The 14709-nt window shown below is 44.6% G+C and overlaps 1 protein-coding gene across 2 annotated transcripts in view; it reads right to left on the reverse strand.

Annotated features, from left to right (window-relative positions):
- Positions 1–14709, reverse strand: part of MYO5B (myosin VB) — a 413488-nt gene that overhangs the window by 17854 nt on the left and 380925 nt on the right. For both annotated transcript variants that reach the window (XM_063960368.1, XM_063960358.1), the window contains 4 exons: positions 10662–10805; positions 7083–7234; positions 2941–3030; positions 2098–2248 (listed from right to left, as the gene is read on the reverse strand). In XM_063960368.1, the coding sequence (XP_063816438.1) occupies positions 2098–2248; positions 2941–3030; positions 7083–7234; positions 10662–10805 (537 nt within the window). The remainder of the gene's footprint in view (positions 1–2097; positions 2249–2940; positions 3031–7082; positions 7235–10661; positions 10806–14709) is intronic.

The raw sequence follows: 14709 nt of genomic DNA on the forward strand, positions 1-14709 counted from the left end.
CCGCCAAGAGGCGCCTATTTTACGGTAAGAGTGATCCGTTAACAGACAGATTGTCCTGTCTACCAGTTTAATTTCCTCAGATATCAGAGGGATCTGTCCGCACTTCCATTAGCTTCCAACGCAGATGCAGTATCCCCTGCACAGTGCAGTCCCGTGTAGTGGTATTGTCGCATCACACTGTGACTAACACCACTGCCAAAACAATGCCCAGCTCTGGGGCGCACAGAGGAGATGTCTGGCACGACTGCAGTATTAGTGTATGAGGACACATCTGTAAGAACAGCAATAGTGTCAGTACGATCACTGCTTCTCACACTTAATCACCTGGGTTTGCCCGTTAAATGATTGCCGCTTTAAAATATTGAGCAGACTTGTCAGTATCTCTCCGATGTCTGCAAGTTGCTGGCTATTACATTTCCCCTTCTATCTTCAGTTCGCTGTATTATACAACTGAGCGTATCTCCTACACACAGTTGTCATCATCTACTCAGTGCACTTATTCACATATATAATGGAACCCTGTCATACTAGGATTTGGGTATAAATGTCAGTGTACTACAATGGGTTAATGGCTGAGGCCTCTCCTTATGTGCCATAACCGGCTAGATATACAATATTGATAGATCCCCTTTAGACGGTAAGCCAATATGAGCCCTCCCCCCTCTGTAAAGCGCTGCGGAATATGTGTGCGCTATATAAATAACTGGTAATAAATAATAATTGAATTCTCGACATACTGTAATTATACTGTCTGCTCACTGTTACTATGTATCTATGTAACTGTATATAGTAATGTATCATGTTGCCAACGTCATCCCCCTGGACGGCACTATGGTACCCTTTACGACACCTTGTAAATAAAAGAAAATAATAGCAATAATTATATTAGACGGGACTCCTGCTCACCTACTCACACATGTTTATTCGGGATATGTTATCGCTATCAGTAAAGATATTTGGTGCATTTCAAGTACCTAGGTGGGTCATTCTGACCCGATCGCACGCTGCAGTTTATCGCAGCGGTGCGATCGGGTCAGAACTGCCAGCGCCGCAGAGCGCCGGCGCATGCCAGGCGGCCGAAGGCCGTCGGGCTGCTACGATCGCCTCTGCCTGATTGACAGGCAGAGGCGGTCACTGGGCGGGGTGTGTGTGTGGGGGGGGGGGTCCGGCAAATGAAGGCGTGGCCGGGCCGAACGGGGGGAGGGCCACTGCGGGCCAGGGAGCGATGAATAGCTCCCGGCCAGCACGTTAAAGCTGCGCTGGTCGGGAGCTACTCTTTAAGTGTGATGCCTTTGCACTTCTGCAGGATGGGGGGGCGGCACTGACATGCGGGGCGGACTAGCCCTGTGCTGGGCATCCCCCAACATGTCAGTGTGAATGATCGTAGCTGTGCTAAATTTAGCACTGCTACGATCAACTCGGAATGACCCCCCTAGTCCACAATTGGCCCCATTAAAATTTAGGATGAGACGGTAATGCCGCCAGTCCTAAGCTCTGACAACATTCCAGAGTAGAAATGGGAGAGAGCTCCTCCGCGTGTAACAGCCCTACAGTATAATACTCGCCCTCCCCACTCTTTTCATCTTGCAATACAATAAATATTGTTCTTGCATTGCTCTATATCGCTCATTCTGCGCCTTGTCCCATGAAACCTTATACCAGGCAAACCCATGTGAGTTGATGAAAATGTGGCCTATAGTCCATAATACTTTGAAATCCTATAACTGAAGACATGAAAGCAATATGATAGGTATAAAAATTAGGATTCTCTTTTGGTTTACTAAAGTAGATGCTTGAATCCATGGAGCTGAAACCTAGAATCACACAATACATTCTGTGAGATAGTAATGCCAAATACAATGGGGGACATTAATAGAAAAATTGGGGTAAGTAGAGTAACGTCAGAACGATCGCACAGCACCACTTTTCCTACTTCTCTTACTCCACTTCTACAGATTTCCTCCAGCCTATCAGAATGCTGCAGAAAGCCAATCCGTTCTAATAGCCTTTCATGGAATGCAGTGAAGCACAGTAAATGTGAAAGCTGTTATCCGGTCTAGGGGCAAATGTCAGCCTGCCCCAATCACTGCTACTCACCGATCATTGGCTGCAGAAGTCCTTCCATGATCTTAATAAGCTGCTGGTAGATCTGGATGGACAAGTCGCTGAGGACCTGGCGGTACTCTGTGAGGTCAAAGTTACGGAGGCAATGCTCATTCTGTTTGGGGGAGTTACTGGTCAGAAACCCCTGAAAATACAGAAGGTAACATATTACATTCACTAACTTCAAGCCCATAGGAACATCTACAACAAGGGCTTGTTCAGACCTCAGCGTGGAAGGGCTCTCTGACCGCACATATAGATATTCATGTGAGTGGCTTATTAACGTCTGATGCTCATTCGCCCATCTGCAGAGGGTCACACCAGGGTGAGACACCAGTAGGAGAACCGGTGTTCTCCCCTCCTTACTTTTTATGTTTTTTTTATTGTTTATATTCATATTTGTTCTTTGTTAAAAAATATGGCTTTGTGTGATGACATAATTACACTACTGGTGCCGAATAAGAAATAAAAGAAGTCCAGCACGCAAGAATCCCACCATATTGTGCATTAGGTGTATGTGGGAGACGCAGGGGCATTGATAGTGGAATCCATGCTTTAGTTTCAGTGCGCAGAACATGTGACCAGCAGATCAGGGCCAAACAGCAGCACATGCAGAGCGCGCTTTCATCCCAAGTCATCATGGTTGACAGAAAAGCAGTCTGCACAGTTTAGTTCCATCTAGAAGTGTGGAATGCGGATCACTCACGAGGAACCGGCCCTGGGAAATGTGACATGCTATGACCATATTACATGGCTGTGTTATGGGTGGGCAATCCTGTACATATGGTGGGCGATGTATGACCCCGCTCTGGGCAGGAAGTGTAGGTAAGCACTCACCTCATCCCCGCTGTACTGCTTCAGACAGTGCAGGAGACGGCTGGAGTTAGAAAGCCAGAATGATGTGATGTGGAAGTCATCATTTTGTTTCTGTAAACAAGAGGAACAGCGTAATTAATATATATATAGTGTCCCTACATGAGGTACTGTACTAATGAAGTACTACGAGTATACAGCTATGTCAGCCATTGTTTTGGAGACCAGAGATGATTCTCCGTAAACAAGTCTCCTGACTCACAGTTGGTCATTTCATTAGACAGACCACCACATTTAGAACATACAGCCTTAAAACCGTATTTAAAAGAAGTCATTTCCGAGCGGATTGTAGATAATGTGGAGTCACTGTGGGTTGAGATTTCGAGTGGGAGTAAAGATACAAAAAAAACTTCTAATAGGGACATGCTATAAACCGCCAGATATTAGTGTGTCTGACGAATTATTACTCTTGCAGCAAATCGAGAAAGCTGCAGGTATTAGGGACGTCATTATTGTTGGGGACTTTAATTACCCAGACATAAACTGGAACACCGAAACAGTAAATACAACTAGGGGTAATAGGTTCTTAATCACTACTTGTCCCAGGTAATCGGGGAACCAACTAGGCATAGGGCTATACTGGACCTAGTACTAACTAATAATGAGGAGATAATATCAAATACTAAAGTAGGTGAGACCCTAGGAAATAGCGATCACAATATGATCACATTCGATATCAGCTTCCAAAAACAACAATATAAGGGTCTAACTAAAACTTTTAACTTTAAGAAATCTAATTTCATATTGCTGAAACAAGCAATTAGGGACATCAATTGGGAAATTGTATTTTATGGTAAGAATACTGCTGAAATGTGGGATGTTTTTACAAATGCGCTCAATAAATACACTCATTTGTATATTCCCATGGTCAACAAAAACAGGAGTAGGAAATTCAAACCAATGTGGCTTAATAAGAGGGTCAAGGAACAAATAGGTAAAAAAAAGGCGTGCGTTCAAAGCATTTAAGTCTGACGGAACGGAGCAATCATTCCAGTTCTACAAGGAATGTAACAAAAAATGCAAACAAGAAATCAGAGCAGCTAAAATAGAAAACGAAAAACAAAATCGCTAAGGAGAGTATAACAAACCCCAAAAAGTTCTTTAAGTACATAAATGGTAAAAGGTTAAAAAGGGAGAATATTGGGCCTTTAAAGGGCGAGTTGGATGTCTTGACTAATGATGATAGGGAAAAAGCGTATTTATTTAATAAATACTTTTCATCAGTATTCACGAATGAGGACAGCTTGACGAGAGTAGAGCATAACATAAGCTACGATAACGACCTGATGCTAGGTACTTTGTTAAACGAGGAAGTAGTCCGGGAGAGACTAAGTAAAATTAAGATAAATAAATCTCCTGGGCCGGCTGGACTCCACCCCAGGGTTCTTATGGAACTTAATGTAGAGGTATCGAGACCCCTATATTTGATTTTCAGAGAGTCAATTAGATCAGGAACGATACCAAAGGACTGGCGTATAGCAGAGGTAGTCAAAATATTTAAAAGGTGTATTAAAACTCACCCCGGTATCTATAGACTGGTAAGTTTGACATCTATAGTGGGGAAATTACTAGAAGGTATATTAAGGCACAGCATACTTGAGTACTTGGCTACCTCCAAGGTTATTACTAGTAATCAGCATGGTTTTGTGAAGGACAGATTCTCTCAAACTAACTTAATAAGCTTCTACGAGAAAGTGAGCGATAATACTGATCAGGGTCAAGCAGTGGATGTGATCTTTTTGGACTTCGCGAAGGCCTTTGACAAAGTTCCACATAAGAGATTAATTCTCAAATTAAGAGAGCTTGGGGTAGGAGACACTATTTGTACTTGGGTGAATAATTGGCTGTTCAATAGGGAACAGCGATTGGGGATTAATGGGATGTACTCTGAATGGGCTTCAGTGCTCAGTGGAATACCACAGGGTTCAGTACTCGGACCATTGTTGTTTAACATATTCATTAATGACCTAGGAGAGGGACTGGAAAGCACAGTGTCAATTTTCGCAGATGATACTAAGCTATGTAGAGTAATTAATTCAGACAAGGATGTTGAGTCTCTGCAGAATGACTTATCTAGACTTGAGGTCTGGGCAGATAAATGGAGAATGAGGTTCAATACAGACATATGTAAAGTTATGCACTTTGGGACAAAGAACATTCAGGCAGCCTATAAACTAAATGGGGTAAATGTGGGGATAATAGTAGTTGAAAAAGATTTGGGGGTGCTCATCAACCATAAACTTAGTAGCAGTACACAATGTCAAAATGCAGCAACAAAAGCAAGTAAGGTGTTAGCATGCATAAAACGGGGAATGGAGACAAGGGATGAGAGTGTAATCCAGCCACTGTATAAATCATTGGTGCGGCCACACCTGGAATATTGTGTACAGTTCTGGGCACCTCACTATAAAAAAAGATATCTTGGAACTCAAAAAGGTTCAGAGGAGAGCCACCAGACTGGCTAAGGGGTTAGAGGCACTGGATTATGAGGAAAGACTTAAAAGGCTGGATTTGTTTACACTGGAAAAGAGGCGACTAAGAGGGGACATTATTAATATTTATAAATATATTAAGGGACAATACAAGGATTAACAATTTGTTTATAAAAAAACCACTACATAGGACACGAGGACACCCCGAGGTTAGAAGAAAAAAATTCCATACTCAACGGAGAAAAGGGTTCTTCACAGTAAGAGCTGTAAGGATTTGGAATTCACTGCCAGCGAATGTAGTAATGATGGACTCAATCAATAAGTTTAAAAATGGATTAGATAAATTCCTAGCGGAAAAAAATATCCAAGGATACAGCATTTAATTAATATAAAAAATAAATAAATAAATAAAAATACAGGTTGAACCCGATGGACATTTGTCTTTTTTCAACCTCAACAACTATGTAACTATGTCACTATAGAGTGAATAGACTCAGTGGACTATGGTGGTCATTCTGAGTTGTTCGCTCGCTAGTAATTTTTAGCAGCCGTGCAAACGCTATGCCGCCTCCCACTGGGAAAGGATCGCAGAGTGGCGGCAAAAATTTTTTGTGCAGTTTTAGAGTAACTCAATACCTACTCAGCGCTTGCGATGACTTCAGACTGTTCAGTTCCTGTTTTGACGTCACAAACACGCCCTGCGTTCGCCCAGCCACGCCTGCGTTTTTCCTGGCATGCCTGCGTTTTTTCGAACACTCCCTGAAAACGGTCAGTTGACACCCAGAAACGCCCACTTCATGTCAATCACTGTGCGGCCAGCAGTGCGACTGAAATGCTTCCCTAGACCTTGTGTGAAACTACACCGTTCGTTGTAATAATACTTTACGCGTGCGCATTGCGCCGCATGCGCAGAAGTGCCGTTTTTTTGTCTCATCGCTGCACAGTGAACGAATGCAGCTAGCGATCAACTTGGAATGACCACCTATATTCTGTCTCATACAGTTATCAATGCAGTCGGAACAGAAAGAGAATGCCAAACACATTTTTAAAGTGTACTTGCCAGATTCCCAAAGTGTCTTTCTGGTTTGCACAAATATTTATATCGGCCCCAGAAATTGCGCTATTTTTCAACCTCACGTGTACACCAGAAATTTATACTCATGCTCGGCCATGCACTGCACTATGGGGAAAGTGATGGCGGTTGCAGATGGCGTTTAAGGGTGTGTGCGTGCAAAATGTGTCCAATGCTGACAACTAGGGACACATCTGCGCCTGTTAAAAGGCGGATCACTGCCGGGAACTCGACTCCTGGAGTAAAGTGTAAACTGGTGATGGTCGGCAGTCACTTCTGATTGGCTGAGTCTGAATCCCTCCCACGTATGCACATACTATAGTAATGTAGCTGCCGTGATCTGTTTACACTGTTACAGTGATATTAGCCATCGGTCCGCATCAATAAAGCAGATTTGATTTTTTTAAAGGGGAAACAATGGATGTATTGAGTTGAACTTAATCACTTATGTTATGATTTAAACCAAAACGACGCTCAGTACATACTAGCCGCATTGTGTTCAGCAGTTCTGTTTATCCACGACATGCATGTACTATGAATGGTTCCAATATTGTATCTCTTATGTACAAAGGTCATGTGTTCTGAGACCGTTCTGACCGTACCTTTAGCGCCTTTTTAATGCCGTTGATTGTGGAGGTGAGGAGGGAGTGCACCTTCTGGTCATCATTGATGTAGTCTGCGTGTCTGATGCACATGAACAGGATGTACGCGGGCAGACACGGAACCGACGTGGAGATCAGCTGAGGATTCAGATCTAAGAGGAATAAGGGAATGGTGAGTTTATGTTCCGTACTTACTGGTCCAGCTCTAGAATTTCATGTCATGAGATGAACCGATATTCACTGCGCAGTTTCTATCTTATACGCTCAGATAAATGTAAATACACAAAGCAGAGGAGCTTTTATTATCATGGATGGGAGTAATCCTAGACTTCTACCGCTCCTTCAAACCACACATTTGCAGTCCTGACATTTGCCTCCCAAAAATATTTACAGGATTAGACCCATTCTCACCCTAGATGCTACACTAAGCCCCTCATACGCTCACTGACCATGTGCAGATTGGACTACTGTAACCTCTGACCTCCCTGACGTACACCTCTCTCCACTCCAATCTGTCATCAATGCTGCTGCACATCTCACCTTCCTCTTCAAACGTACTACGTCCTCCTCCTCTCTCCTGCAAGCCCTGCACTGGCTCCCTTTCCTCTTTACAATCCAGTTCAAGCTTCTCTCAGAAAGTTCTCACCTCACCCATTCCTCTCCCATTTACATCTCGGACCCAGTGATGTGCGGTGGGGTGCAGCAGAGCCTTTCCGGTCATACTAACGTTTGTGTCAGAGTTTTGACTGTATAAAGTACAGATGGAGCCGCGCTCATCTGAGACGGCTCCATCGCAAGCGAGCACTCCCGGCATGACTAGGTGATCCGTCCGCCTAGTCACGCCGGAAGTGCACAGAGACGCTCTCCCATTCATAGAACAGCAGAGAATCTCCGTTTGGGCATGTGCGCCCAGTCCGAGACGCTGAATCCTAGGCGCGCCCACACAGAAGTAGCTATGACTAGCGTGGCCCCATCTGTATATGAAAAATACAAAGAATATGTTTTGAACATCTTCTTTCCATTATTCTAATAATTTTTAAAGCCAAAACTCTGGACTAAAATGTCTATGGTAGGTGAGTCAGAGACCCCCCCCCCCCCCTATCTTTTCCAAACATCTGTTATCAAAGCTCACCAAATGTCCAGGAGTCTATACTGCAGCACCTGTGTATAACGCCCAGATGTACCATTTGGCTCATATATTGCGCGCAAACCTGGCTCTGGTGGTAGCCAATGCCTCCTGATCCATTTAGCTCACCACAAATTCCTGCTCGGACCTCATCTCCCTTCACACTCTCACCCGCTTTGCTCCACAAATGAATGCTGCCTCTCCTGCCAACTGATTACTTCCTCCTACTCTCACCTCCCAGGATTGTGCACATGGTGCTCCCTACCTCTGGAACTCCCTCTCTATCAGATTCTCCACCACCCCTGTCTGTCCCTCCCTCCCTTTTAGAATGTAAGCTCTCACGAGCAGGGACCTCTTCCCTCATGTGCTTTCATTCCCTTTCTTATACCATCATCTACTCCATACTCCCAACAACGGCACCTAACCATTGGTTTCTGCTGCCCTGCTGCTTATTTGAGTGCTATGACCACTGTTGCAGGATTGTTTATATACCATGTACGTGTTCCTGCATTGTCTTGTAATTCAAGTCACTGTTTTCTTGTATGCTCATTTATTTATGTTATTTGTTAGGTGCTGCAGAACCCCTGTGGTGCCATATAAATAAAGGATGATGATGATGATAATAATAATAATAATAATAACAACAATTAAGGGTTGCTGGGCAGAACATTTTACTCCCTTTCACCCCCTTAGGAGTCGATACTCTGTAGTATTCCCTGCTTAGTGGGTGGCTGCACATAACTGTCACAGTTTCCAGACCACCCGGCAGGTCATATGATCCAGGTAACCCAGCAGATGCACACACAGAGTTGACCAACTGTCACATTTTCCAGAGCACAATGGTGATGCATTGTAATTGGCTGGTGGACGTTTTGTCACATAACTCCAAAACAAAGCAACCAATCACAAAGCCAATATAATTCTGCACATCTACGGACCAATAGCTTTAATTTGGTTAACTGCTCAGGCAATGGCATCAAAGAAATAAGTCACTCATAAAAATCGTCCTTACGCTATTAATATACAGATTATCTGTTGCTTGGATGTATTGAAGGGCAACAATGACCCCTAGTGGCTAAACTGTCACAGAGATCTGCTAGATTGGTTTCCCTACATACAATCACTTCTGAACAATGGATTATGGGGTTATCTCTTTCTTTTTCCCTTCAGTAAAATGATAGCTGGCTTCTGAATGAATGAGGCTGCAACCATCCAATCAGGAGTCGGCTTTTATTTTGCACAGTTAGGCAAATGGCACAGAGACTAGGGATGGGCACACGCTATTATACAATTTTGAGGGAAGGTAGGAATTATTTTAAACTTTACAATGTAACCCAACTGCCCCACCTACTCGCAAAACCCATGTGGGAGACAGTAAGATGATGGTGCTATTGAAGCTCTTCATAAAAGGGATTTCAACCACACAGTGTGTGTTCCGTTATATGTATGTTTTCTGAACGATAGTAAATATGAGAGTATCGTCTGCTTTCCTGTTCTATCTTTAAATATAAAAAAAACCTTTCCATGGGATACAATGAGATTATTTACTAAGAGAGGGCAGCTACCAGGGGTCCTCAGCGGATCATTCTGCTGCCTCTCTTCTTCTCCCACCTCCTTCCCTGCTAAACCAATGCCCAGCAAGAAAGTAAATTCTACGTGCAGTTGGGTAGTGAAATGCAAGGACGTGGAAGGGTAGAAAATATTACCACACACCCAGCAATGTTGGTGCTTCCAGTAGGATATATATTTTCCGCTGTCACAGAATATAGAGAAACCTTTCTGAATAAATGCACAAGTCATGTGGGGACACGAGGATTAGGACTTATTTACTTCCACTAAGTGAACATTGGTCTATGATGGCAAGCTGATGTTTAATAACAGCCGACAGTGGAGTAGCTAAAGTAACTTAGGGGGACATTTACTAAGCAGTGATAAGAGTGGAGAAGTGAGCCAGTGGAGAGGTTGCAAATGGCAACCAATCAGCACTGATGTAACATCTATAACTTGCATACTATAAAATGATACAGAGCTGCTGATTGGTTGATGGGGCAACTTCTCCACTGGCTCACTTCTCCACTCTTATCACTGCTTAGTAAATGTCCCCCTTGTGCAAAATATGAGCTACACCTGCTACCCCATTCATCTATAAGGGCCTGTTACAGAGCTCATTCTGCCAAGAAGATGCGCTGTAACACCACTACACTGCGGGAATTCACTCACTGTGGGTGACAGCTGTTTATGCAGCTCCTGTGGCCCCACGGATTCTAGTGACACTGCTCACTCTAGTTTGCAACTGGGGTACACCAGGACCTGAGGCAAGTCTGTTCCAGTGTCGTAGGATCTTGTCGTGACTGCTGTGACCCCTTATAGTGTGCCAGTCACCAATCTAATACTCAGAGACTGTAATGATGGGATCACACGTTCTACCAGCACAAATCAGGGCCCGTCCTGACCTAAAATGAGGTGTCTGATGAGGAGAGGCTCATCCTCCTTGTAATACTCCAGCATCCCCTGGAAGTCCTTCTCGATCCTCTGCACCGTCACCTGCCGGGTGAGCTCAGGACGCTTCCTCTCTGGCTGGATGACACCCGGAGTGCCTGTTAGAGAATAAACAACATGCGGAGATAATAAACATGCTTGTGTCCTGGTAGGATCTGTGAATGGACGATCGTTATAAGTCTGTGCACGCTCTGGAAGTGACTGCATGCAAGTTTATGTGATGCACTCCCATGCATTATCATCGCATCTACACTTACTACTGAAGAGGTGTAACCGGGTGACACGGGGCGTTCTCACATGCATTATCATCGCATGTACACTTACTACTGAAGAGGTGTAACCGGGTGATACGGGGCGTTCTCACATGCATTATCATCACATGTACACTTACTACTGAAGAGGTGTAACTGGGTGATACGGGGCGTTCTCACATGCATTATCATCACATGTACACTTACTACTGAAGAGGTGTAACCGGGTGATACGGGGCGTTCTCACATGCATTATCATCGCATGTACACTTACTACTGAAGAGGTGTAACCGGGTGATACGGGGCGTTCTCACATGCATTATCATCACATGTACACTTACTACTGAAGAGGTGTAACCGGGTGATACGGGGCGTTCTCACATGCATTATCATCACATGTACACTTACTACTGAAGAGGTGTAACTGGGTGATACGGGGCGTTCTCACATGCATTATCATCGCATGTACACTTACTACTGAAGAGGTGTAACCGGGTGATACGGGGCGTTCTCACATGCATTATCATCGCATGTACACTTACTACTGAAGAGGTGTAACCGGGTGATACGGGGCGTTCTCACATGCATTATCATCGCATGTACACTTACTACTGAAGAGGTGTAACCGGGTGATACGGGGCGTTCTCACATGCATGATCATCGCATCTACACTTACTACTGAAGAGGTGTAACTGGGTGATACGGGGCGTTCTCACATGCATTATCATCACATCTACACTTACTACTGAAGAGGTGTAACCGGGTGATACGGGGCGTTCTCACATGCATTATCATCACATCTACACTTACTACTGAAGAGGTGTAACCGGGTGATACGGGGCGTTCTCACATGCATTATCATCACATCTACACTTACTACTGAAGAGGTGTAACCGGGTGATACGGGGCGTTCTCACATGCATTATCATCACATCTACACTTACTACTGAAGAGGTGTAACCGGGTGATACGGGGCGTTCTCACATGCATTATCATCACATCTACACTTACTACTGAAGAGGTGTAACCGGGTGATACGGGGCGTTCTCACATGCATTATCATCACATCTACACTTACTACTGAAGAGGTGTAACCGGGTGATACGGGGCGTTCTCACATGCATTATCATCGCATGTACACTTACTACTGAAGAGGTGTAACCGGGTGATACGGGGCGTTCTCACATGCATTATCATCGCATCTACACTTACTACTGAAGAGGTGTAACCGGGTGATACGGGGCGTTCTCACATGCATTATCATCGCATGTACACTTACTACTGAAGAGGTGTAACCGGGTGACACGGGGCGTTCTCACATGCATTATTATCGCATGTACACTTACTACTGAAGAGGTGTAACCGGGTGACACGGGGCGTTCTCACATGCATTATCATCGCATGTACACTTACTACTGAAGAGGTGTAACCGGGTGATACGGGGCGTTCTCACATGCATTATTATCGCATGTACACTTACTACTGAAGAGGTGTAACTGGGTGATACGGGGCGTTCTCACATGCATTATCATCACATCTACACTTACTACTGAAGAGGTGTAACCGGGTGATACGGGGCGTTCTCACATGCATTATCATCACATCTACACTTACTACTGAAGAGGTGTAACCGGGTGATACGGGGCGTTCTCACATGCATTATCATCGCATCTACACTTACTACTGAAGAGGTGTAACCGGGTGATACGGGGCGTTCTCACATGCATTATCATCACATCTACACTTACTACTGAAGAGGTGTAACCGGGTGATACGGGGCGTTCTCACATGCATTATCATCACATGTACACTTACTACTGAAGAGGTGTAACCGGGTGACACGGGGCGTTCTCACATGCATTATCATCACATCTACACTTACTACTGAAGAGGTGTAACCGGGTGATACGGGGCGTTCTCACATGCATTATCATCACATCTACACTTACTACTGAAGAGGTTTAACTGGGTGATACGGGGCGTTCTCACATGCATTATCATCGCATGTACACTTACTACTGAAGAGGTGTAACTGGGTGACACGGGGCGTTCTCACATGCATTATCATCACATCTACACTTACTACTGAAGAGGTGTAACCGGGTGATACGGGGCGTTCTCACATGCATTATCATCACATGTACACTTACTACTGAAGAGGTGTAACCGGGTGATACGGGGCGTTCTCACATGCATTATCATCACATCTACACTTACTACTGAAGAGGTGTAACCGGGTGATACGGGGCGTTCTCACATGCATTATCATCACATGTACACTTACTACTGAAGAGGTGTAACCGGGTGATACGGGGCGTTCTCACATGCATTATCATCACATCTACACTTACTACTGAAGAGGTGTAACCGGGTGATACGGGGCGTTCTCACATGCATTATCATCACATCTACACTTACTACTGAAGAGGTGTAACTGGGTGATACGGGGCGTTCTCACATGCATTATCATCGCATGTACACTTACTACTGAAGAGGTGTAACTGGGTGATACGGGGCGTTCTCACATGCATTATCATCGCACCTACACTTACTACTGAAGAGGTGTAACCGGGTGATACGGGGCGTTCTCACATGCATTATCATCACATCTACACTTACTACTGAAGAGGTGTAACTGGGTGATACGGGGCGTTCTCACATGCATTATCATCGCATGTACACTTACTACTGAAGAGGTGTAACTGGGTGATACGGGGCGTTCTCACATGCATTATCATCGCATGTACACTTACTACTGAAGAGGTGTAACCGGGTGATACGGGGCGTTCTCACATGCATTATTATCACATCTACACTTACTACTGAAGAGGTGTAACCGGGTGATACGGGGCGTTCTCACATGCATTATTATCGCATGTACACTTACTACTGAAGAGGTGTAACTGGGTGATACGGGGCGTTCTCACATGCATTATCATCACATCTACACTTACTACTGAAGAGGTGTAACTGGGTGATACGGGGCGTTCTCACATGCATTATCATCGCATGTACACTTACTACTGAAGAGGTGTAACTGGGTGACACGGGGCGTTCTCACATGCATTATCATCGCATCTACACTTACTACTGAAGAGGTGTAACTGGGTGATACGGGGCGTTCTCACATGCATTATCATCACATGTACACTTACTACTGAAGAGGTGTAACCGGGTGATACGGGGCGTTCTCACATGCATTATCATCGCATCTACACTTACTACTGAAGAGGTGTAACCGGGTGATACGGGGCGTTCTCACATGCATTATTATCGCATGTACACTTACTACTGAAGAGGTGTAACCGGGTGATACGGGGCGTTCTCACATGCATTATCATCACATCTACACTTACTACTGAAGAGGTGTAACCGGGTGATACGGGGCGTTCTCACATGCATTATCATCGCATGTACACTTACTACTGAAGAGGTGTAACCGGGTGATACGGGGCGTTCTCACATGCATTATCATCACATCTACACTTACTACTGAAGAGGTGTAACTGGGTGATACGGGGCGTTCTCACATGCATTATCATCGCATGTACACTTACTACTGAAGAGGTGTAACTGGGTGATACGGGGCGTTCTCACATGCATTATCATCGCATGTACACTTACTACTGAAGAGGTGTAACCGGGTGATACGGGGCGTTCTCACATGCATTATCATCGCATCTACACTTACTACTGAAGAGGTGTAACTGGGTGATACGGGGCGTTCTCACATGCATTATCATCGCATGTA

The sequence above is a fragment of the Pseudophryne corroboree genome, chromosome 1 (assembly GCF_028390025.1).
Source record: "Pseudophryne corroboree isolate aPseCor3 chromosome 1, aPseCor3.hap2, whole genome shotgun sequence".
Taxonomy (NCBI): Eukaryota; Metazoa; Chordata; class Amphibia; order Anura; family Myobatrachidae; genus Pseudophryne; species Pseudophryne corroboree.